Source organism: Callithrix jacchus, chromosome 1, assembly GCF_049354715.1.
Source record: "Callithrix jacchus isolate 240 chromosome 1, calJac240_pri, whole genome shotgun sequence".
NCBI lineage: Eukaryota > Metazoa > Chordata > Mammalia > Primates > Cebidae > Callithrix > Callithrix jacchus.
In genome coordinates, this window is record NC_133502.1 from 202,359,467 (window position 1) to 202,381,716 (window position 22,250).

General features: G+C 45.9%; 1 protein-coding gene across 49 annotated transcripts in view; it reads left to right on the plus strand.

Moving 5' to 3' along the window:
- DEPDC5 (DEP domain containing 5, GATOR1 subcomplex subunit) overlaps positions 1 to 22,250 on the plus strand; it is a 156,779-nt gene that overhangs the window by 133,658 nt on the left and 871 nt on the right. For all 49 annotated transcript variants that reach the window (XR_013522751.1, XR_013522758.1, XR_013522745.1 and 46 more), the window contains 4 exons: positions 10,299 to 10,468; positions 14,302 to 14,473; positions 17,813 to 17,873; positions 22,093 to 22,175. Coding sequence is in view for 38 of the 49 variants with exons in the window: in XM_078339077.1 (XP_078195203.1) it covers positions 10,299 to 10,468; positions 14,302 to 14,473; positions 17,813 to 17,873; positions 22,093 to 22,175 (486 nt within the window). In the remaining 11 variants the exon portion in view is untranslated. The remainder of the gene's footprint in view (positions 1 to 10,298; positions 10,469 to 14,301; positions 14,474 to 17,812; positions 17,874 to 22,092; positions 22,176 to 22,250) is intronic.

Consider the following 22,250-nt stretch of genomic DNA (forward strand, 5'->3'; position numbering starts at 1 on the left):
GTTCCAGGAGTGACTCCTGCCTCAGTGATGAGGAACACTCAGTTCCCAGGCCCTTGCTACAGAACCACAGCTTTCTTGGCGTGCCCTTTTCTTCCTCTCTGTGCCACCCCCACTGGTCTTCGCAATGCAGTCCCTCCAGTCCTGGCTTCACCTCCAGCAGGACCTGTAACAAGTTGATCTTGCTGTCATTCTCCCTCTTCCACCTCACATCTCACTTCCCTCATTACAAAGCTTTGAGCCACCAAACCTCATTACACAGCTTTGAGCCCCGCTCCCCATCCTCATCATCAGCATCTTGTGTCACTGTGAAAATCGAAGTGGTCAGAAGAAAACTCCCACCTGCCATCTGCCCTCACCCAGTAGCTGTGTCTGTCTCCACTCTTCTGCCATCCCCTGACGCAGCATCTCACTTGCACACAAGACCCCAGCCTTCGCAGTACTCGGTATAGCACTTTGGCAAACATCTCCTCTCCCTGAGTTCTCCCTCTCTGCTAAAGCATCCCCATCAATCTATGACAGGCACATGCTCTTCTGGCAAAAGCAAAACTCAAATCGGGTTTCCGTCCATTCCCTCCACTGGGACAACCTTCCCAATACAGGGAGCCCATGTTGTTTAGCCTGGCTGCCAGTCCTCAGTCCTGGTCCTCCTTGCCTGCAGCAGTATTTGTCAAATGACCTCTGATTCCTCCTTTAAACCCTTACCTTGCTTGACTCTGGAGGCAGGGCTCCCTTGGCTCTCTTCCTTTGTTTTTTTTTTTTGAGACGGAGTTTCGCTCTTGTTACCCAGCCTGGAGTGCAATGGCGCGATCTTGGCTCACCGCAACCTCCGCCTCCTGGATTCAGGCAATTCTCCTGCCTCAGCCTCCTGAGTAGCTGGGATTACAGGCGTGTGCCACCATGCCCAGCTAATTTTTTGTATCTTTAGTAGAGACGGGGTTTCACCTTGTTGACCAGAATGGTCTCGATCTCTTGACCTCGTGATCCACCTGCCTCAGCCTCCCAAAGTGCTGGGATTACAGGCTTGAGCGACCGCGCCCGGCCTCTTCCTTTGTTTTAAAATCAGTTTCCTTTGCTGGTTTCTCTTCAGCAACCTAATCTTTTAATATTACGGCATCCAAGCCTCAGCCCGCCGTCACCTCCATGCCCCAAAGGGTCTCATCAGTCTGGTGACCTTTATTACCCCAAGATCTGGTTACTCCCAATTTCTATCTCCATCTCAGCCCACATCTCCAATTCTAGACTCATACTTCCAGCTACCTACTCGACATGGTCACTTAGAGAACTGGATGTACAGTGTTCAGACCCAACCCTGCTGTTCCCCTACAATGCCTTAGTCTTGCCTTCTCATTCTAGCCATTTAGGTAGGAAAACTCAGCTGCCTTCTCATGCTCTTTCTCTCATGCTCTACATTCCAGCCTATTAGCAAATTCTGTTGTCCTTTTAGTTACCTTCAGTATTGATTCAGGATTAACCATTCCTTACTGTCTCCGCCATGATCCTGGTTCAAGCCACCTTCATCTCTTATCTGCGTTGCTGCTTCACCTCTGGACTGGCCTCCTGGCTTCTGCCCCTGCTCCTTATAAACTGCTTTGCACACAGAAGCTGGAGAGACCTCTTCAAATGGAAGTCAGATCATGTTCCTCCTCTGGGCAGAATCCTCTTGTGGCTTCCAGCTCACTCGAAACCAAAGCCAGAGTCTTCAGCAGCCCCATAGGCCCCCAGGATGTGGTCCTCTGTTTTTCTGCCTCATCTCCTGTCCACCTCCTGTGCATTCTGCTGCACCATGTCAGCTTCCGTCTGTGTCTGGTGTCTGTGAACATACCACACATATCTCTGATTCCAGTGCCTTCCTCACTTGCTTCAAGTCTCTTGTCCAAAATCATGTGTGAGTGAGGCCTTCCCTGACCCCACACTGCACACTCGGGGCCCCTTTCCCTACTTCTTCATCTCCTGTGCTCTTGCCACCACCTGACATTGTGCATGGATTTGTACAATTAGTGTGTTTTTTGTTTTCTTTTTTTTTTTTTTTTTTTTTTTTTGAGACAAGTCTCAGTCTATCACTCAGGCTGGAGTGCAGTGGCATGATCTTGGCTCACTGCAACCTCCATCTCAGGGGTTCACTGCAACCTCCATCTCAGGGGTTCACTGCAACCTTCATCTCCTGGGTTCAAGAGATTCTGCTGCCTCAGCCTCCCAAGTAGCTGAGACTACAGGCACCCACCACTAAGCCCGGCTAATTTTTGTATCTTTAGTAGAGATGGGATTTCACCATGTTGGCCAGTCTGGTCTCAAACTCCTGACCTCAAGTGATCCATCTGCCTGGACCTCCCAAAATTCTGGGATTACAGGCGTGAGCCACCCTGCCCATTCTGTGTTTTTCTACTTACACAAAAACTTAAGCCATGTGATGAATTTAGTTTCATTCATTGGCTATCCCAGCACCTAGAATGGTACTTCATGCCTAGTCATCTCCAATAAATATTTGTTGAATGTCTGAAAAAATATGAGTGAATGTAGTTTGGCAGAATTGGGGAAGATTGAATTTGGAACATTTGCAGTCATCAAACCTTCTGACACTAATCAATTAATTGTCCAGGTGTCAGAAAGACACTAATTCTGCCATTCAATCTATTGAAGATGCCACTCTGCTCTGGTCATCAAGCAAATAAAATGCTACCAGCTCAGGAACAGACAAACTGCCTCTCACCTAGGCATGTCCTTACTCCCCAGCAAATGAACGGACACGCTATATGTCATGGGGGCATGTGCACAGTCTTAGCCTGTTGGCTCCACTTACTCCTTGGTTAGAGTTACTGCTTGTGGAAAATGCCTCAGGTATTGTCACCTTTGCATCATTATTTTGGTTTTGGAGGCTCTCTTGACAGGTTTTTTAAGAGACAGGGTCTTACTCTATTACCCACGCTGGAGTGCAGTGGTGTGATCCTAGCTCACTACAACCTCAAACTCCTGGGCTCAAGCAGTCTTTCCACCTGAGCCTCCAAATAGCTGGGACTGCAGATGCATGCCATCACGCCCAGCTAGTTTTTTGTTTGGTTTTGTAGAGACGAGGTCTCTCTATGTTGGCCAGGCTGGTCTTGAACGCCTCTGCTCAAGCAATCCTCCCACTTGGCCTCCGAAAGTGCTGGAACTAAAGGATGAGCTGATACCCTCTCCTGACAGTTTTTATAGGAATATCCTCATTTCCAAAGCCTCCTTCTGTGAGCTGGTGCAACCCTCTCTTGAGTTCTGGTCTTCAGCTCAAAATGAGATTCAGATAATCTGTTTAGCTTTAACATTTCTTAGTGCTTAAAGAGAAGCATTATATAGTCCAGGTGGGGTGGCCCATGCCTGTAATCCCAGCACTTTGGAAGGCTGAGACGGGCAGATCACTTGAGGTCAGGAGTCCGAGACCAGTCTGGCCAACATGGTGAAACCCCATCTCTACTAAAAATACAAAAGTTAGCCAGCTGTGGTGGCGTGCACCTGTAATCCCAGCTACTTGGGAGGCTGAGGCATAAGAATCACTTGAACCTGGGAGGCAGAGATTGCAGTGAGCCCAGATTGTGCCACTCCACTCCAGGCTGAAAAAGTATGTCTCCATCTCAATAGAAAAAAAAAAGAGAGAAACAGCATATAGAAAAATAAGTCATATGTCCAAAAAATAGGGAGAGTCGGGAAGAAGAGAGGATTTATGTCTATAGCAGGTAATTTATTAAATAGGTATTCTTCACCTGGGGTCTGCGTGTGGACTTTAAGGGGTGTCAGTGAATCTGAAATCAGGCAAAGTTTTGTGTGTGTGCATGTTTCCTGGGAAAGCATCCTTTTATTAACTACCCAGTGGTTTCCATAGTTGTGACGGAGGAATTTCATTCCACAGCCTTTTGCCCATCACTGTTCCCAAAAGAAATGGGTTTCTTTTCCTTTTAAACCTGATGTGGCCATATTACAGCCAGCTCTCAGACCTTTGTGTTAGGATATGAGCGGTTTCTTCTCAGCATTTTTTTAGGTTAGAATATAGTCTTTTGCTGTGTCATTTATTTAAGTGGGGAAGATCTGTTATCTTTAAATTGAGCTCAGCATTTTTTTAGGTTAGAATATAGTCATTTACTGTGTCATTTACTTAACTGGGGAAGATCTGTTGTCTTTAAATTGAGCTATCTTCAGTGTTTGGATTTTTCCTCAGGAAAAAAATTAACATGATTTATTGGTGGAAGAAGGCCTGTGTATCATTTGTGACCTGTTCCTTTTTTTTTGAGTCGGAGTTTCGCTCTTGTTACCCAGGCTGGAGTGCAATGGCATGATCTCGGCTCACCGCAACCTCCGCCTCCTGGGATCAGATCAGGCAATTCTCCTGCCTCAGCCTCCCGCGTAGCTGGGATTACAGGCACGCGCCACCATGCCCAGCTAATTTTTTGTATTTTTAGTAGAGACGGGGTTTCACCATGTTGACCAGGATGGTCTCAATCTCTCGACCTCGTGATCCACCCGTCTCGGCCTCCCAAAGTGCTGGGATTACAGGCTTGAGCCACCACGCCCGGCCAGACCTGTTCCTTTTTTTTGTTTTTTGTTTTGACATGTCGAGATGGAGTCTTGCTCTGTAGCCCAGGCTGGAGTGCAGTGGTGCAATCTTGGCTCACTGCAACCTCCAACTCCCGGGTCCCAGTTCAAGCAATTCTTCTGCCTCAGCCTCCCAAGTAGCTGGGATTACAGGCACGAGCCACCTTGCCCAACTAATTTTTGTATTTTTTAGAAGAGACGGGGTTTCACCATGTTGGCCAGTCTGGTCTTGAACTCCTGACCTCGTGATCCCCCTGCCTTGGCCTCCCAGAGTGTTGGGATTATAGGCGTGAGCCACCACACCTGGCTGACATGTTCCTTTTTAAACACTTAGGACACTCAGTTGGAAGTTAACACTGGATGTCTGTTTTGAAATGCCTGACATTGACGCACGGCCCTGTCTGGCTTTGCTTGTGGTGACTCCTACTTCCCCATCCTGGTCACTCTGGGCTGCTGACCTGGGAAGCAGCAGGAGCATCTGAGACTCTAGTAGCTCTTAAGCCCATTCACACACCTTCGCCTTCTCACTCTTGTTTTCTTTATGTTGCTGGGGGTTTTTTTTAGTTGGTTGATTGGTTTTGTTTGTTTGTTTTTGGAAACGGAGTCTTTCTCTGTCACCCAGGCTGGAGTGTGGTGGTGTGATCTCAGCTCACCGCAGCCTCCACCTTCTGGGTTCAAGCAAGTCTCCTCCCTCAGCCTCCTGAGTAGCTGGGATTTCAGGCGTGCACCACCATGTCTGGCTAATTTTTTTGTATTTTTTAGTAGAGAGAAGGTTTTGCCATGTTGGTCAGGCTCATGACCTCAGGTGATCTACCCACCTTGGCTCAAACTCATGACCTCAGGTGATCTACCCACCTTGGCTTCCCAAAGTGCTGAAATTAGGCATGAGCCACCGTGCCCAGCTCTTTGTGTTTTGGAGACAGAGTCTTGCCCTGTTGCCCAGGCTGGAGTGCAGTGGCAGAATCCTAGCTCATTGTAGCCTCAACCTCCTGAATTCAAGTGACCCTCCTGCCTCAGCCTCCCAAATAGCTGGGAACACAGACATGTGCCAGCATGCCTGGTTAATTTTTTGATATTTTATGGAGACAGGGCCTTTGTTGCCCAGGCCTGGTCTCAAGCAATCCCTCCCTCCACCTCAGCCTCCTAAAGTGTTAAGATTGTAAGTGTGAGCTGCTGTACCTGGCCCCAGCCTTTCCTTGAAGGCCCACTGGATTTTGGGGTCAGAAGGGAATTTAGAGCACCTCTGTCCAAACCCTGACACTTGAATGTTTTCTGCAGTACTCCTGATAAGAGGGGAGCAGCTTCTCTTTGAAAATACTCCTCAACATGGCACTTACTCCCAAGACTGCTTGTTCCTTACCTAGGCACCTCTGATTGTTACATTGCATTGGGGTTGCATTTTTCTCCTCTGCTGAGACTGTTCCCTTCCCCAGGTTACAAATAATCCCTGGCTATGGCCTGGGTGAAGGATGCTCAGCCTGTTCCTCTTCTGGGCTTGCATGTATTTATTGGTCTTGTGTGAATAAGTTGGTTCTCATGGAACTCAAGTAATGATTCAGTGAACTTACTGAAAGCTGAACTCAGCTGGGTTCACAACTTTGTCAACCTCATAATCCTGCTGGAAACATAAGTACTGCCAAATCTAACCCCAAAGTACAAGGCCAGTAGTATCTTCAGCCTGTCACCACTTGGTTGAGCAGTGTACTTCCTAGCCCATGCCAGCGTGTTCTGAACTTAACATACCAGATGGGAGAGAAGAGAGAGATGCATGAGGCCAGTGCTGGTATTTATTGAGTATCCTTGTCTTTGTGACATAGGCTTTTCATTTGGGAAGAAATATAGTGTCCAAGACCAGAGGGCAAAAATTCTTTTGATTTTGGCTAAATAAAGGGTTATTCTGGCAGTATCAGGAATCCAGAACATGAAGCAGAGACAGAATCTAGTTTTGATGAGCCTTTTAGCATTGGCATGACCAAGTTCTTTAGCCTTAAATGTCACAGACAGCCAAGCAGTGTCCATCGGAGGCACAGATAGGCCTCTGATTGAGAGTTGGTGAAGTTATGGCCTAAATTGGGAGAAAAGACTAGCAGGAACAGAAGGAAAGGAGGAAAGTTACAACTGAGGTAGCTGGAAAAGGCAAAAGAGGAGGTCCACACTCCTTTCTCATCCATGCTTCACTTGATCCTTACCCCTTCTCTGTGAAGCAGCTGGGCTGGCACATCTCAGTTTGTAGTCAAGGAGCTAAACCAGGAGAAGTGAAGCAGTGTTCTCTGAGACATGTGGTTACTAAACGGCAGAGCTTAGATCTTCCAACTTTAAAAAAAGTTGTTGTTTTTTTTTAATTCAATTCATGAGATTTTTTTTTTTTTTTTGAGATGGAGTTTCGCTGTTGTTACCCAGACTGGAGTGCAATGGCGCGATCTCGGCTCACCGCAACCTCCGCCTCCTGGGTTCAAGCAATTCTCCTGCCTCAGTCTCCCGAGTAGCTGGGACTACAGGTGTGCACCACCATGCCCAGCTAATTTTTTATTTTTAGTAGAGACGGGGTTTCACCTTGTTGACCAGGATGGTTTCGATCTGTTGACCTCGTGATCCACCCGCCTCGTTCTCCCAAAGTGCTGGGATTATAGGCATGAGCCACTGCGCCCGGCCCGAGATATTTGTTATAATAATACATTTACGGGGAAAAATCAATACAATGTAGACATCACTACTGAAAACCATCTACCATCGTACAAAAAGGAATTTCGGCCAGGTATGTGGCTCATGCCTATAATACTAGCAGTTTCAGAGGCCAAGGTGGGCAGATCACCTAAGGCCAGGAGTTTGAGACAAGCCTGGCCAACATGGGGAAACCCCATCTGTACTAAAAATGCAAAAATTAGCTGGGCGTACTGATATCCATCTCTAGGCCCAGCTACTTGGGAGGCTGACACATAAGAATTGCCTGAACCCAGGAGGCAGAGGTTGTAGTGAGCCGAGATTGCGCCACTGCACTCTAGCCTGGGCAACAAGGTGAGGGTCTGTCTCAAAAAAAAAAAGAATTTTATTTTGGAAATTGTTTTTTAATTTATGGCAAGTATTACTTTCAAAAATAAAACCACAGAACAACACAATCTAGTTCAGTCTTAAAGACTGTGAGCAAGGAATGCTTTTTTTTTTCTTAAGAGACGAGGTTTCTCCATGTTGGTCAGGCTGGTCTTGAACCCCCAACCTCACGTGATCCGCCCACCTTGGCCTCCCAATGTGCTGGGATTACAGGCGTGAACCACCGTGCCTGGCCAGGAATGCTTTTATTTTTTGTAGGAGTTCCTTCTTTAGACTGTCAGGTACTAGGGCTCTCTGCCTTTTGGAATGATTTCAGCTACCAAGTCATCAACAGTAATGTGGTCTAGTCCTTTTTCTTTAATTCCCTCTTAATACAAAAGCAAAAAGCAAATCATATCACTTAAAATCATTATCTTTACATTATCAGCTTATCCTTTCAGCCATATTCAATTAATTTAGCTCTCAGCAGCTCTTTCAGGCACTTTCTTTCTCTAATTTCTGTCAACTTTTGCTCTCATGTTCATCTTGCTAATCCCTGCTCTCATGTTCATCTTGCTAACCACACTGCCTGGACTTAGTCTAGTTTTGAGAGAATGGTAAGTGGTACATCTGCTAGCCGAATACCAGTTCACCTGAATGACATTAGTGGCCTCGCTGGACCTCTCCTGCCTTACAACAGAAGCTCATTAAAATTGCTGACTCAAGAGCTGTTTATCCCAGTCAGTGAGAAAAACCCACTCAGGGGTTCTATCTGCAGAACCCAGAGCTAAACTGACTGCTTCAGCCAAAGAAAAACCACTGGGGTGGGCACAATAGCTCACACCTATAATCCCAGCACTTTGGGAGGCCAAGACAGGCAGATCACGGGGTCAAGATCTAAATCATCCTGGCCAACCCAGTGAAACCCCATCTCTACTAAAAATACAAAAATTAGCTGGGCGTGGTGGCATGCACCTGTAGTCCCAGCTACTCAGGAGGGAGGCAGAAACATCGCCTGAACTGAGGCGGAGGTTGCAGTGAGTCGAGATCGCACCACTGCACTCCAGCCTACTGACAGAGTGAGACTCCATCTCAAAAAAAAAAAGGAAAAGAAAAACCATTGAATTCATGGGGATAAGGGAGAATGAGGTGGATTATAGTTTACAGAAACACTAGGTCTGGTGGTACGTGTTCTCAGGATCTCTTGAGACTGTGCCTGAGGGAAAGAAGAAAAAAAAAGGCCCTAGGTCTAGCAGTGCCCAGCCAGGTAGCACGGAGGTCTAACCTTTTCTTTGCTTCTGAGTCTATTTTAGGGCTTTTGTCTGGTTGGGAACTTGATTGTCTGACACATCTCTAAAACATCATGTCTTGAGTTGAGTAGGATTTCTGAGCAGAAGTCCTAGATAGGATGAGTAAGTTTGGTACTGACCCAGCATCCTTGAGCAACATGTCAGTGATGGAACAGGTTGTTAAACTTCATTATAAGGTTTCATTTTTTGAGAAAAGATTGTAAAACTACTGTCTTCCTGGGTTGAAACCTGAAAAGCAAGACTTCTCACTGGTGGTCTACGCTGTTTGCTTACTGTGTTTCTTCATAGGTCACTAAAATAAAAAGATCTCAGGTTTAGCTTGGCTGAGGTTCTGGTTCCATGATCTTGGCCAAGGCATCTTCCTTCCCAGGGCTGCCATTTCCTCATCTGTAAATGAAGGGGTTAGATTAGTTAGGGAGAAGTAAACTATGGCTTAAGCAGCCAAATCTGGCTCACCATTTGTTTGTTTACAATTGACTTTATTTATTTTAGAGCATATTTCAGTTCACAGCAGAATTTAATAGAAAGTTCCTATATATCTGCCCGGACCTGGTGACTCAATCCTGTAATCCCAGCACTTTGGGAGTCTGAGGCAGGTAGATCACCTGAGGTCAGGAATTTGAGACCAGCCTGGCCAACAAAAACGCTGCCTCTACTAAAAATAGGAAAAGTAGCTGGGTGTGGTGGTGCACACCTAGAATCCCAGCTACTTGGGAGGCTGAGACAGGAGAATCACTTGAGTCTGGGAGGCAGAGGTTGCAGTGAGTCAAGATCACACCACTGCACTCCAGCCTGGGCAACAGAGTAATACTCCATCTCAAAAAAAGAAAGAAAGTTCCTGTACATCCCTTGACCTCCACCCCCACAACCTGCTGCCCCCACTATCAACATCCCCAGACAGAGTCATCCATTTTTTATAAGGTACAATCCATAAGCCTACACTGACACATCATTATCATCCAAAATCCATGATTTACATTTTAGGGTTCATTCTTGGTGTTATATATTCTGTAGGTTTGCACACGTGTACAGTGACACATATCTAACATTATAATGTCATACAGAATAGTTTCACTGCCCTAAAACTCAGTCTGCTTTTATAACGTTTTATTGGAATACAGCCAAGCATATTCATTTATGTATCATCCATGGCTGCTTTTGCACTGCAGTGGCAGAGTTGAGTAGTTGGAACAGAAACCCACAAAATGTAAAATATTTATTAGGGGGCCTTTTACAGAAAGTTTCCCAATCTCTAGTCCAGATGATTTCCAGCAAACTTCTAGAATCTGCAGTTTTCTTTTAGGCACTTGTATATGGTTTCATGTCTGGATACTTAGTTGTTTGTTCTTCTTCATTCCACTCCTTTTCTCATTCTCTTGGGGTCCCTCTTATGTGCTGACATAGCTGCCACTGTCCCAGAGCAGAGGACTGTGACCCTGGATGTTGATGTGAACAACCGCACAGACCGGCTGGAGTGGTGCAGCTGTTATTACCATGGCAACTTTTCTCTGAACGCAGCCTTTGAGATCAAGCTGCACTGGATGGCAGTGACCGCAGCAGTACTCTTCGAGATGGTGAGAACCTTCATGTATGTTGTGGGGCCTTCGGCTCACCTCACAGTGGGGCAGATGCTAGGAGAAGCTTGGTGAGTGATTCATGTCACTTTAATTTTTTAGTTCAGGCTCTTATTACCATTCATCCGGACGATTGGAGTAGACTTTTTAAAAAATTTAAACATAGTAAAAATTTCAAGCAATCAAAAAAGGTAAAATCAGGGTTTCTTAGTGTTGGCACTGTTGACATCTGAGGCCAGATAATTCTCTGTGGGGGAGTCCTGCACCTTATAGGAAATTGAGCGGCATCCCTAGCGTCTACCCACTAAATGCCAGTAGCACAGCCTCAGGTGTGGTAATCAAAACGTCTCCAGTTATTGCCACATGTCCCCAGGAAGGGGGAGTATTGCTCCCTGTTGAGAATCACTGGTTTAGAGTAAAAAGTAAGTCTCTTTCCCACTCTCATTCTCAGGGACTTTCCTCTAAAATCAGCCACCACTACCACTTTGTTGAGTAAACATCCAGAGAGATTCTAAGCATCTACAACAACATCACATTACTTTTTTTTCTCACCAGAGATGGTAGCATCAGATACATGCTACTTACATTGCATTTTTTTATTACCTATGTCTTCCATGTCAGTACAGATAAATCTGCCTTGGGTTTTTAAAAAGTTATTGACATTTTTGTTTGTGTTTTGCCTCATTTTTTTAACGGCTGCAAAGTATTTTATTATTTGTTTATATCATAGTTAACCAATCCCCTGTTAATGAACATCACTGCTTTGAACTTTCAACTCAGGGGTGGTTTTGCCACCTGGGATCATTTGGCGATATCTGAAGACAGAAAGGAGTGGCTGGGCGTGGTGGCTTACGCCTGTAATCCCAGCACCTCAGGAGGTCAAAGAGGCCAGATCACTTGAGATCAGGAGTTTCGAGACCAGCCAGGCCAACATGGTGAAACCCTGTCTCTACCAAAATTACAAAAATTAGCCAGGCATGGTGGCACATGCCTGTAATCCAAGCTGCTCGGGAGGCTGAGGCACAAGAATCGCTTGAATCCAGGAGATGGAGGTTGCAGTGAGCCGAAATCATGCCATTGCATTCCAGCCTGGGTGACAGAGCGAGACTTCGTCTTAAAAAAAAAAAGGTGGGGGGCAGTGAGGGCAAGGTGGGTGCTACTGGTGTCTAGCAGCTAGAGACCAGCGATGATGCTCATCATACTATAAGGCACAGGGCAGCACCCACAACAAAGAATTAACCAGCCCAGAGCCGGGCACGGTGGCTCAAGCCTGTAATTCCAGCACTTTGGGAGGCCGAGGTGGGTGGATCACGAGGTCAACAGATCGAGACCATCCTGGTCAACATGGTGAAACCCCATCTCTACTAAAAATACAAAAAATTAGCTGGGCATGGTGGCGCTTGCCTGTAATCCCAGCTCCTCAGGGGGCTGAGGCAGGAGAATTGCCTGAACCCAGGAGACGGAGGTTGCGGTGAGCCAAGATCGCGCCATTGCACTCCAGCCTGGGTAACAAGAGCGAAACTCTATCTCAAAAAAAAAAAAGAATTAACCAGCCCAAAATGTTACAAGTGCCAAAGTTGAGAAGCCCTGTTTTAACTGGTGTTCCTGCCTGTTCTTTCTTCTAGTTCATCCTGGCCTGAATCTCTAATCAGGCCATTCTTTGCTCCTACACTAAGAAGCCGTCCCTGGTCATCAGTCATCCCAGTGCCCATTCCTTAGCTAAGTTGTCAGTATCTTCCAGGAGATCTTCTTAACCATCTTGATAGTCTGCCACTCCTTTTTATATACTCTCCAATATAGCCAAAAATAATATTCTTCTGTGGCTTCTGCTGAATCCCGCTTCCCTCAACACCAGCCCAGCAATCTCATAACACAGTAGAGAGCAGCTGGGAAGTTCAAAAAGAGTTTACTAAAAGTTAGGAGATAAGCAAAGAGAAATGAATACACCATGGGCTGGCAGGGTTTTTTTTTGTTTGTTTGTGTGTTTGTTTTTGTCCAGAGCTCATAGGCTAAGTTTTGTCCCACAAAACATGATATCCAGGGGAAGCGATTTGTCTGGGTCTCTCTCTGCCTCCACATGGCATTAGCATCTTCAAGGACCCCTCCCTTGGAAAGACTCTCATCTAGGGAGCATCCTTAAGGTCCCAGTAAAAAAAGACAGCCCACTGCCCCTTCTGCTCAGCTCACAGAGGACGCGAGCCCTTCCCCAGCTCACTGATACCAGCATGACCACTCCTTTCAGGTAAAACTAACTCTCTGACCCAGTAGGCATAAGCTCTCTCCTTGCTTGCCCTACCAGATAAGCATATCCTAAAACAGTATGACCACAGCATTCATAGACACACACACACTTATAGCTACAGTTGGTCAGGAAAATGAGTGTTCATTTCCTTAGAGGAATTTAGCAACTATATCCATAGAGTACACTTTTCACATCTATTCATGTAAAACCTGCTGAAAGCGGCTAATCTCTTTATCATTGTTTTATTAAGCTTTTAAAACTTTAATGTATGTAAGTTAATTATTATTTGAAGGCAATGTCCACATTTGTTAAAAATCAGATTTTACTGGGACAAATACTACATAAAATAAAAAGGGTTTCAGCCAAGCCTTAGGAATTATTTTGGTCAAACTGAGATGGCTTTTTGTTATTTTTGTTATGAATGTTCCTGAGAGAAAAGATAAAAGTGCTACCCTTTAATTTTTTACTTAATCATTTGTTTAAGTCAAGGTATGTCCTCAGCTGTATTTTTTTGGAAAGAATACTTGACACAAAAATCAGTATGCCAGAGCCACGTTGGTCAGCTTTTTTTTTTTTTTAAAAGCATACATGAGTTTTGTGGTTAGAAAGAATATCTCGAGAACTAGAAAATTGCTACTGTTCCTAAGAAAATGTTATTGATGGTAGGTTTGTCTTTATGCCCCAGTGACTTTTGTTCTCATCTCCCAGATGGAATTTGGGAGCCTGCCAGAGAGTGGCTCTCACTCTGTCAGGTCAGGGCTTACCATAATTAGAAGCCACCACAGTCATTTCCCACTCTACGTTACATTCCCCTCAGCTAGCCTGAGTGAGTTGTTTTCCTTTGTGATACTCTGAACTTATTAAATTCCTGGTAAAGTACAAAATTGGGCAGGGCGCAGTGGCTTATGCCTGTACTCTTAGCACTTTGGGAGGCCGGGGTAGGCAGATCACCTGAGCTCAGGAGTTCAAACCAGCCTGGTCAACTGGTGAAATCCCATCTCTACTAAAAATACAAAACTAACTAGGCTTGGTGGCGCTCACCTGTAGTCCCAGCTACTCAGGAGTCTCAGGTGGGAGAATTGCTTGAATCCGGGAGGCAGAGTTTGCAGTGAGCTGAGATCTGGCCATTGACTCTAGCCTGGGTGACAGAGCAATACTCTGTCTCAAAAAAAAAAAAAAAAAAAAAGACAAAATTAGAAGGACTTAACTTCTATCCTGTGACCTTTCTCCAATATCCTCTAGAATAAGAAGGGTTTCAACTCTCTGCAGACTGTTCTTTCTTAAGGAAACACTGAAGATGCAAAAGTTTGGGCCGTAAAGAGGAGCTGTGTGCTTAGCTCACAGTTTTTCCAGTATTTGTCAGAATGTTAAACTGCAGTTTTTATAGTTACACATGGCTATTAAAAAAAAAAAAGTAAACTGCATTTTTGCCTGTACAGGACCAATTTGCAGTCAGCAAACATGAATAAATGAACATGCCAATCAATATGCATGCCACCATTCTGGTGTGTTTGCTCCTTGTGGGGAGGTATTTTCTCTTGTGTGAAAGAACTTGGAGATGATATTGTTTGTTTGTGTACTTTTTCACCAGGTCCAAGGTTGGCATCGGAAAGCCACCTCCTGTGGTTTTTTGTTGGTCCCGGTTTTGGAAGGGCCTTTTGCACTGCCCAGTTACCTGTATGGTGACCCACTTCGTGCCCAGCTCTTCATCCCACTCAACATCAGCTGCTTGCTAAAGGAGGGCAGCGAGCACCTGTTTGATAGTAAGAGATACTCCCTTCTGGAGGTTCTGTCTCAACCAGTAAGACCCTTTCTCTACCACGGACACCACACTGGGTGTCCAGTCAACATAGGCTATGGAAAAGAGAGAGCTTTTCAACAAGGGGCCAAAAGGATCAAGGTTCTGTCCTAGTTCTTCACTGGACAAATCACCACATGTCTCTGAGTCTCAAATTCCTTATTCCTAAAATGAGAGTGTCTATAGCTGCCTGGAGCAGAGTGGTGGGTGGGAGAGGGTGATAAACTCTATAAATCACAAGCAGCACTGGTGTTCTCCCACGCTCTCCTTTCATATGCTCCAATCTAACTGGTTTGGGCTGCAGGGGGATTTAAACCTCATGGGAGACTTGCATATGCTATTTCGTGCAAAAAGGCCAGGAAAGGGAGGGCATGAAAAGCAAAACAGGAAACAGCATCCTTTTGTGCAAAGCTGTGGTGTGTCAGCCTCTGGAACAGTGCATGTGACTGGAGTTGTACATTTCAAGGAAGACAAAGCAGGATCAGAGGATGTTAGCAGGACCCAAATCAGAGCTCTTCCCTCTGGGACAGGTTGTCAATCAGAAAGAGAGTACCCAGAGTCAGTCTGGACCTGCTGCTCCACCTCAGATGCCCAGAACCCTGAAGGCAGGTTTAGGACAGATCAAAGATGAGCTGTACTTGACACAGCTTTTTATCACCAAGTGCTCATTGCGGATGCACATATAAATAGCTCCTAAAAAGCTTTCGATGAGTTCACAGATGATCTTTTTTAAAACACAAAGCTAGAGTTGATGCTGATACGTCAGGAGCCCTGAGGTTTCTCAGGTATAAAGATTAGAAATGTGAAGGAAATGTCGTTTGACGTAGGGAGATGCTTTCTTCTTGTGCCCTTGTAAGTCTGTGTCGTGATGAGAGGCAGAGAACTGGCCCAAAAGATAAGGAGGTCTCCCCAGGTGGATTAGACCAAGCTAAGTATTCCTGCAGTTACCATGTGACAGGATGCCCTCGTGGTGCAAGCAGCTTTTCTTCCAAAGGCCCATCTGTGTATTTTTTGTTTACAGTTTGGAAGATATTTTTTTATAGACACAATGTTCTACGTGATGATAATCGGGGTCCCAGGCACGCCCCACAGAGGTCCTACCTGCTGGAGGCTGTAGATTCTGGGACAAACAGGGCTTAGAAAGCCCCCTTGAAACACACACATTCTTGTTTACCCTCACAGTGGAGTGACGGGGAGAAGACCATTTATGCAGTCCTGAAATGCTGGATGATTATGATCATGTGGGACAGTTTTAAGCCAAGCAGCTTATGGTTTTTATTATGTTGAGGGGACAGAGAAATCTTCCCCCCACACTGTCCAAAGACTCTCTTGGGATTTTCCACCTTTGCTTTAACAGCACAGGATTGCTCACAGAGCAAATGTTGGGGGACATTTTTGTGCAAGTTTGTTTTCCCTGCCAGTTGTAACTCAGCCTTCAAGACCAGCAGCCTCTATTGGTTGCCATGGTTACAGCTGCAGAAAGGTCCCAGTTTAAATGAATAAGTATTTGAATCTAAAAATCAATTTTCTTGCTTCTGTGCCTCTTCTGTTTTTCTTCTTGCCATTTCCTATAGCAGCAATTTCAAAATCTTAAAACTCTAACAAGAATTTGCTGTGTGTGTGGATTTTCACTGTTTAAAGCCAAAGTCTTTTTTGCTTTTTTTTTTTTTTTTTTTTTTTGAGACAGAGTCTTGCTCTGTCACCCAGGCTAGAGTGCAGTGGCATGGTGTTGTCTCACCGCAACCTCCACCTCCCAGGTTCAAGCGACTCTCCCACCTCAGCCTCCTGCGTAGCTGGGATTACAGGAGTGTGCTATCACACCTGGCTAATTTTTGCGGTTTTAGTAGAGACAGTGTTTTGCTATGTTGGCCAAGCTGGACTCAAACTCCTGACCTCAGGTGATCCGCCCACTTTAGCCTCCCAGAGTGCTGGGATTACAGGTGTGAGTCACCACACCCAGCCCAAATTTTTATATTTATTTGCTTCAATTTTCCTACCCCTAAAATGGAGTTTATATTTGCCCTTTCTGGTGGGAAGATTGGTAATACAAAAAAGTGGGGGTGGGCCAGGTGTACTGGCTCACGCCTATAATCCCAGCACTTTGGGAGGCCGGAGCAGGTGGATCACCTAGGGCAGCAATTTGAGACCAGCCTGGCCAATGTGGTGAAATCCCTTCTTTACTAAAAACACAAACATTCACCAGGCATGGTGGCACATGCCTGTAATCCCAGCTACTTGGGAGGCTGAAGCAGCAGAATTGCTTGAGCCTGGGAGGCGGAGGTTGCAGTGAACAAGATCGTCCCATTGCACTCCAGCCTGGGCAACAAGAGCAAAACTTCGTCTCAAAAAAAAATTGTGGGTGGTGGTTATTCCTTAGAAGCAGCTTACCTGGCAGAGTGGTTAATGCCTGTAATCCCAGCACTTTGAGAAGCTGAGGCAGGAAGATCACTTGAGGCCAGGAGTTTGAGACCAGCTAGGATAACATAAGGAGATGCTATCTCTACAAAAAAAATTAAAATTTAAAAATTAAAAAAATTTTTAAATGTAAAAGTTGGTGCATCATGCCTTTAATCCCAGCACTTTGGGAGGCTGAGGCAGGTGCATCCCTTGAGGTCAGGAGTTCAAGACCAGCCTGGCCAACATGGTAGAACCCCATCTCTACTAAAAATACAAAACTTAGTTGGGCCTGGTGGTGCACACCTGTAGTCCCAGCTACTTGGGAGGCTGAGGCACGAGAATCACTTGAACCCCTCAGGCAGAGGTTGCAGTTAGCCAAGATCACACCACTGGACTCCAGCCTCGGTGACTGAGCAAGACTTTGTCTCAAAAAAAAAATTTTTAGTTGGGCATAGTGGTGCATGCCTGTGGTCCTACCTACTTGGGAGACCAAGGTAAGAGGATCACTTGAGCACGGGAGTTAAAGGCTGCAGTGAGCTATGATCATGCCAACTAACATGCATTTACAGTGTTTGTACTTTAATATCATGCTCCTTTCAGCTTTGGGTATATGAAGTCATTGGAATGAGCCTTATATTGAGTTCTGGTAACTCACACTGGCTGCTGAGGACTCCACCTTCCTAGACCCAGCTATAGCTTGGGGGAAGGGATGGTGTGAATACACAGCTATCCTTTCTTTGACCTGTGGGATGGAGGCCAGTCTTTCCCAACGTGTGTAGTATGGAGCAGCAGAGGTTAGGCCAAAGGGGATTGATTGCCAAGAGTAGTAAAGGTACAGAAGACTAGCCCAGAGAGAATTACAAACCTTGTGATCACAACCCAATATTTATTCTTTTTTTTTTTTCAGGCTTTGAACCAGAAACATACTGGGATCGAATGCATCTCTTTCAGGAAGCCATTGCACACAGGTTTGTCCCTTAGCAAGCATGAAGAGTGGGAAGGAATCAGTGTTTATCTTGAACAGCAGTTACCAAAGTGAAACCCAGTTTTTTTTATTACTGGAGAAAGGAATCTATTTCACCAATGGCAGATTCACTACTTATCTCCAACAGGACTCTTTACACTGGTTTCAGAGATAAGCACTGCTTCCCTGGTTCCAGTAGCTGTTGTTTTTCAGACCTCATTATTTTCTTCTTTCAGTTGAGTGGAGAACATAGAATTCTCTCCTTAGCCTTCAACAAGACCCTAGGCCAAGCTATTCAGGAGATAATATAAAATGAAAAATCAAAAAATGTGTCAAGAGCCCAACATAGGTTGAAAAAACAATGAGTGGTTAAAAAGCAATAGATGAGTCAATAGATATTTCTTGGCACCTAAAATGCACGCCAGGGAAAGCCTGTCCTAGATCGCACTGTCTCCCCCTAGACCAGACCAGCTGACCATGTTGTCTCCAAACGTCACCAGCCTGGTGTCTGATGGCCACTTCATGTTAGTCATGGTAAAAACAAAGCCCTTTGTTCTTGCTTCAGTAATCTCACTACACCTTCTTCGGTGTCCTGTCATCTCCTTATTCAAATGTCTTCAGCTATTACCACCCCCACCCCGTTGTGTACACTCATACTCACAGCCACAGGACTATTTAGTCTCTCACACCCACGTTGGCCCCAGCTTACCTTAGACCTTTGTCTAAGGTCTACCCCTTCATTCATAGACCTAGCTCAGGTGCTCAGCAAAGGCTGTGGAATGAATGCAAGGGTGGCTGATTTCCTCCTTCCAGTAATGGGGGATGGCACAGACACGGGGCAGAAGGAAGAGAGTGCAGTGGTCAGTGGGAAAGGGCCTTGATGTGGGAAGCAGACAGGCCTCCTCCACTCCTACCTCCACCAACATCTGGCGGAGGAACCATGAGCAATCCTGGAACTGGTGAGCATCCACTTTCTTACACCTCAAGGGGCAGCTGGGAGGGTTCTCTGATGTTCTGGAGAGCCTGGTGATATACCTAGTGAGCCCTCAGTAGATGCAATCACCAAGGGGGCCCTGCTAACTCACGAGTTTCTAAGCAGCTCTTACCCTGCTTGCCCTGCTGGCAAGATATCACTCGGGATGTGACCTTGATTTGTTAAATCTGCTTTTTTCCTTCATAGCATCCTCCTCCTGATCCCCTTTAGTCCAAATCCTGGTCGTATCTTCTTGGGAACTATTGTCCTTTCATCCTCAGCCTGCTTTTTCTACCACAGATACCCTCACTTGTTTTCTGACCAGCCCTCTGCATCATTGTACCAGGCCCTGCTGCAGTGTGCCCTTCACTTAACCCCCCCCACCTTCTCTATCCCCACCTTCCACACCTAACCTCCCCCCACCTTCCACACCTAAACCCCCACCTTCTCTACCTCCACTTCCACACCTAAACTCCCCCACCTTCTATGCCTAAACCCCCTCACCTTCCACACATAAACTTCTGCACTTTCTACACCTAACTTCTCCCACCTTCCACACCTAAACCCTTCCACCTTCTGTATATAACCCCCCCCACCTTCCACACCTAAACCTCCTACCTTTGACATCTAAACCACCCCACCTTCCAAATCTAAACCCCCCACTTTCCACATCTAACTTCTCCTTCCTTCCACATCTAACGTCTTCCTTCCACACCTAAACCCCCTACACACACCTTCCACACCTAAAGCCCCCACCTTCCACACTTATACCTCTCCCACCTTCTACACCTATCAGTCTTCCTCCAGGGATTCCCAAATTTTTCCTCTCTGAATTCCTCTTTCACTTTCTTTTAAAACACTCTGAATGTATTCCAGTGACTTGGGGGTCCCTGGAGGGCAGGGATATGCTTTTTCCTATTTGTGCTCCCTTCTACAGTGCCTAAGCAAGGTGCCTGCCTAGAGTAGTTTGATATGTAGCTTTTGCATAGGGTGGAGCTTTAAGTGCAAATGTGGCTCTAAACAACATATCAGCCTACCCATAAAGTCCATCTCAGAAAGAGCTAGAACAGCGTCCATTTTCCTAGACTCCAAGGCTGTGACCCACAGCTCCTCCTTCATCTTCTCTGGGGAAGGTGAAGATTGTTATATCCCCTCCCCCAGGGATAGGAGCACCCTGCCCTTACTGCGTTTCTGGCTGAGTGGATAGTCAGGTGACCAGGGACATGTGGTTAAATTTCCTTTTTATAATAAAAAATAAAGTTCTTTCCTGATGACCTAAGGAAGAAATGAGGTAAAAAAACACTCTGGTCAGGCTGATCCATGCTGAGGAAATCAGTAGCCTTAATTAGAAAGTGAGAAAGCAGACTGGGCATAGTGGCACATGCCTATAATCCCAGTACTTTGGGAGGCAGGCGGATCACTTGAGGTTCAGGAGTTTTAGACCATCCTGGCAAAAATGGTGAAACCCCTTCTCTATTGAAAATACAAAAATTAGCCAGTCATGGTAGCAGTGAGCCGAGATTGAACCACTGTACTCCAGCCTGGATGACAGAGTGAGACTCCGTCTCAAAAAAAAAAAAAGAAAAAGAAAAAAACAAGTAGAGAGGAAGCAAAGGCAAAATCCAGAGCCACTCCTCCACATCATAGAATCAGCATGTACACCTGGCGTTTGCAGTGCATAGTAGTCTGCCCATTTACTTTGCATATTTGACTTCATATATTCTTCGGTAAATAATTATGGAATACAGATTATGTAGTGGATACAACACACCACCTGCCCGAGGAAGTCAGTCCAGGAAAGAAGACAGGCATTTTCCTTTCTTTAGTTCTGCCTGCATCACTGCCTTCGTTACATAAACCCCTCAGACTTAGAGGGCAGGAGCCACATCTGTTACCACATTCTTTACAGCTCTTAGCAGGTAGAACTGTAATAAATGTGCCCTATGGAAATAGAAAAACCAGGGAGAGAACAAGCCATAGATGAGAAGTGGAACAGAACATGCCTTAGATGAAAAATGGCTCCTCCCCCATTTCCAGAGAACAGTAAAGCAGAGAGCCACAATCTTGGCTCACTGCAACCTCCACCTCCCAGGTTCAAGCAGTCTGGCCTCAGCCTCCCAAGTAGCTGGGACTGCAGGCGCCTGCCACTTACCAGGCCTGGCTAATTTTTGTATTTTTGGTAGAGATCGGGTTTCTTTTCTTGCCCAGGCTGGTCTTGAACTCCTGACCTCGTTACCCACCCGCCTCAGCCTCCGAAAGTGCTGGGATTACAGGCATGAGCCACCGCACTGCCTGGCTAGCATTCCTCATGTTTAAGAAAAGAAATTCCATCAAGAAACTTCATTCCCTTTCAATTCAAGGCCTTTTAATTGAGAACCTTCTAAGTGCTTAGCATGAAACCAGTGGGGAAAGGGAGACAGGTATGGTTAAGGTAAATTAAGACAAGAACCTTGCGGCTGGGCACAGAGGCTCCCAGCTGTAATCCTGCACTTTGGGAGGTCGAGGTGGGCGGATCACTTGAGGTCAGGAGTTTGAGACCAGGCTGGCCAACATGGCAAAATCCTTTCTCTAATAAAAATATAAAAATTAGCCAGGTGTGGGTGGCACATGTCTGTAATCCTATCTACTCAGGAGGCTGAAGCGGGAGAATCACTTGAACCTGGGAGGCAGAGGTTGCAGTGAGCCAAGATCATGCCATTGCACTCCAGTCTGGGCGATAGTGTGAGACTCCCTCCAAAAAAAAAAAAAATGGGAAAAGAAAATATAAGGTCCTTCCCTGGAAGAATGGATAGCCTCTGGTATGTGGGTGGGTGGGTGTGGCCAGTCAGGACATGAGGTAGATTCCAGTGGGAGGCCTGGGGTGGGATGGGGGAGAACGCTCAGTGTGAAGGTCTGCTGAGATGGGTAGGGAACATGGCAGGAGGGACGGGCTGTTTGGGCAGAGATGAAGGCTGGATGAAGAGGGCAGTCAGTGGGAAGGCTTTCATTCACTATGGTGGTGGTGACATGGTGGACCTCGAAGACGACAGGCAGTTGAGTGTGAGGAGGTTTGGTGAGCCATGGTGTTAGAAGAGGTAGAGGTCAGAAAGTGGTGAGGACAAAAATAAGCAGGCTGCATGTTCCATCTGGAAAGAGATCTTTCCAGATCCCTGTGTCTCAGGCTGTGCAAGAGTCCTATCAGCCACATTCTCTCCCCTTCTCCCTTTACCTAAGGAGGCGCTGATCAGGATGTCCTCCTGTCCTTTCCTAGGTTTGGATTTGTACAAGATAAATATTCTGCTTCTGCCTTTAACTTCCCTGCTGAGAACAAGCCTCAGTACATCCACGTTACAGGTGAGGAGCTATGGGTAAAGAGTGGGCAGGTGGGTCTAGATCCCTTTCTTTGCACCGAACCTGTGGCTGCAGAAC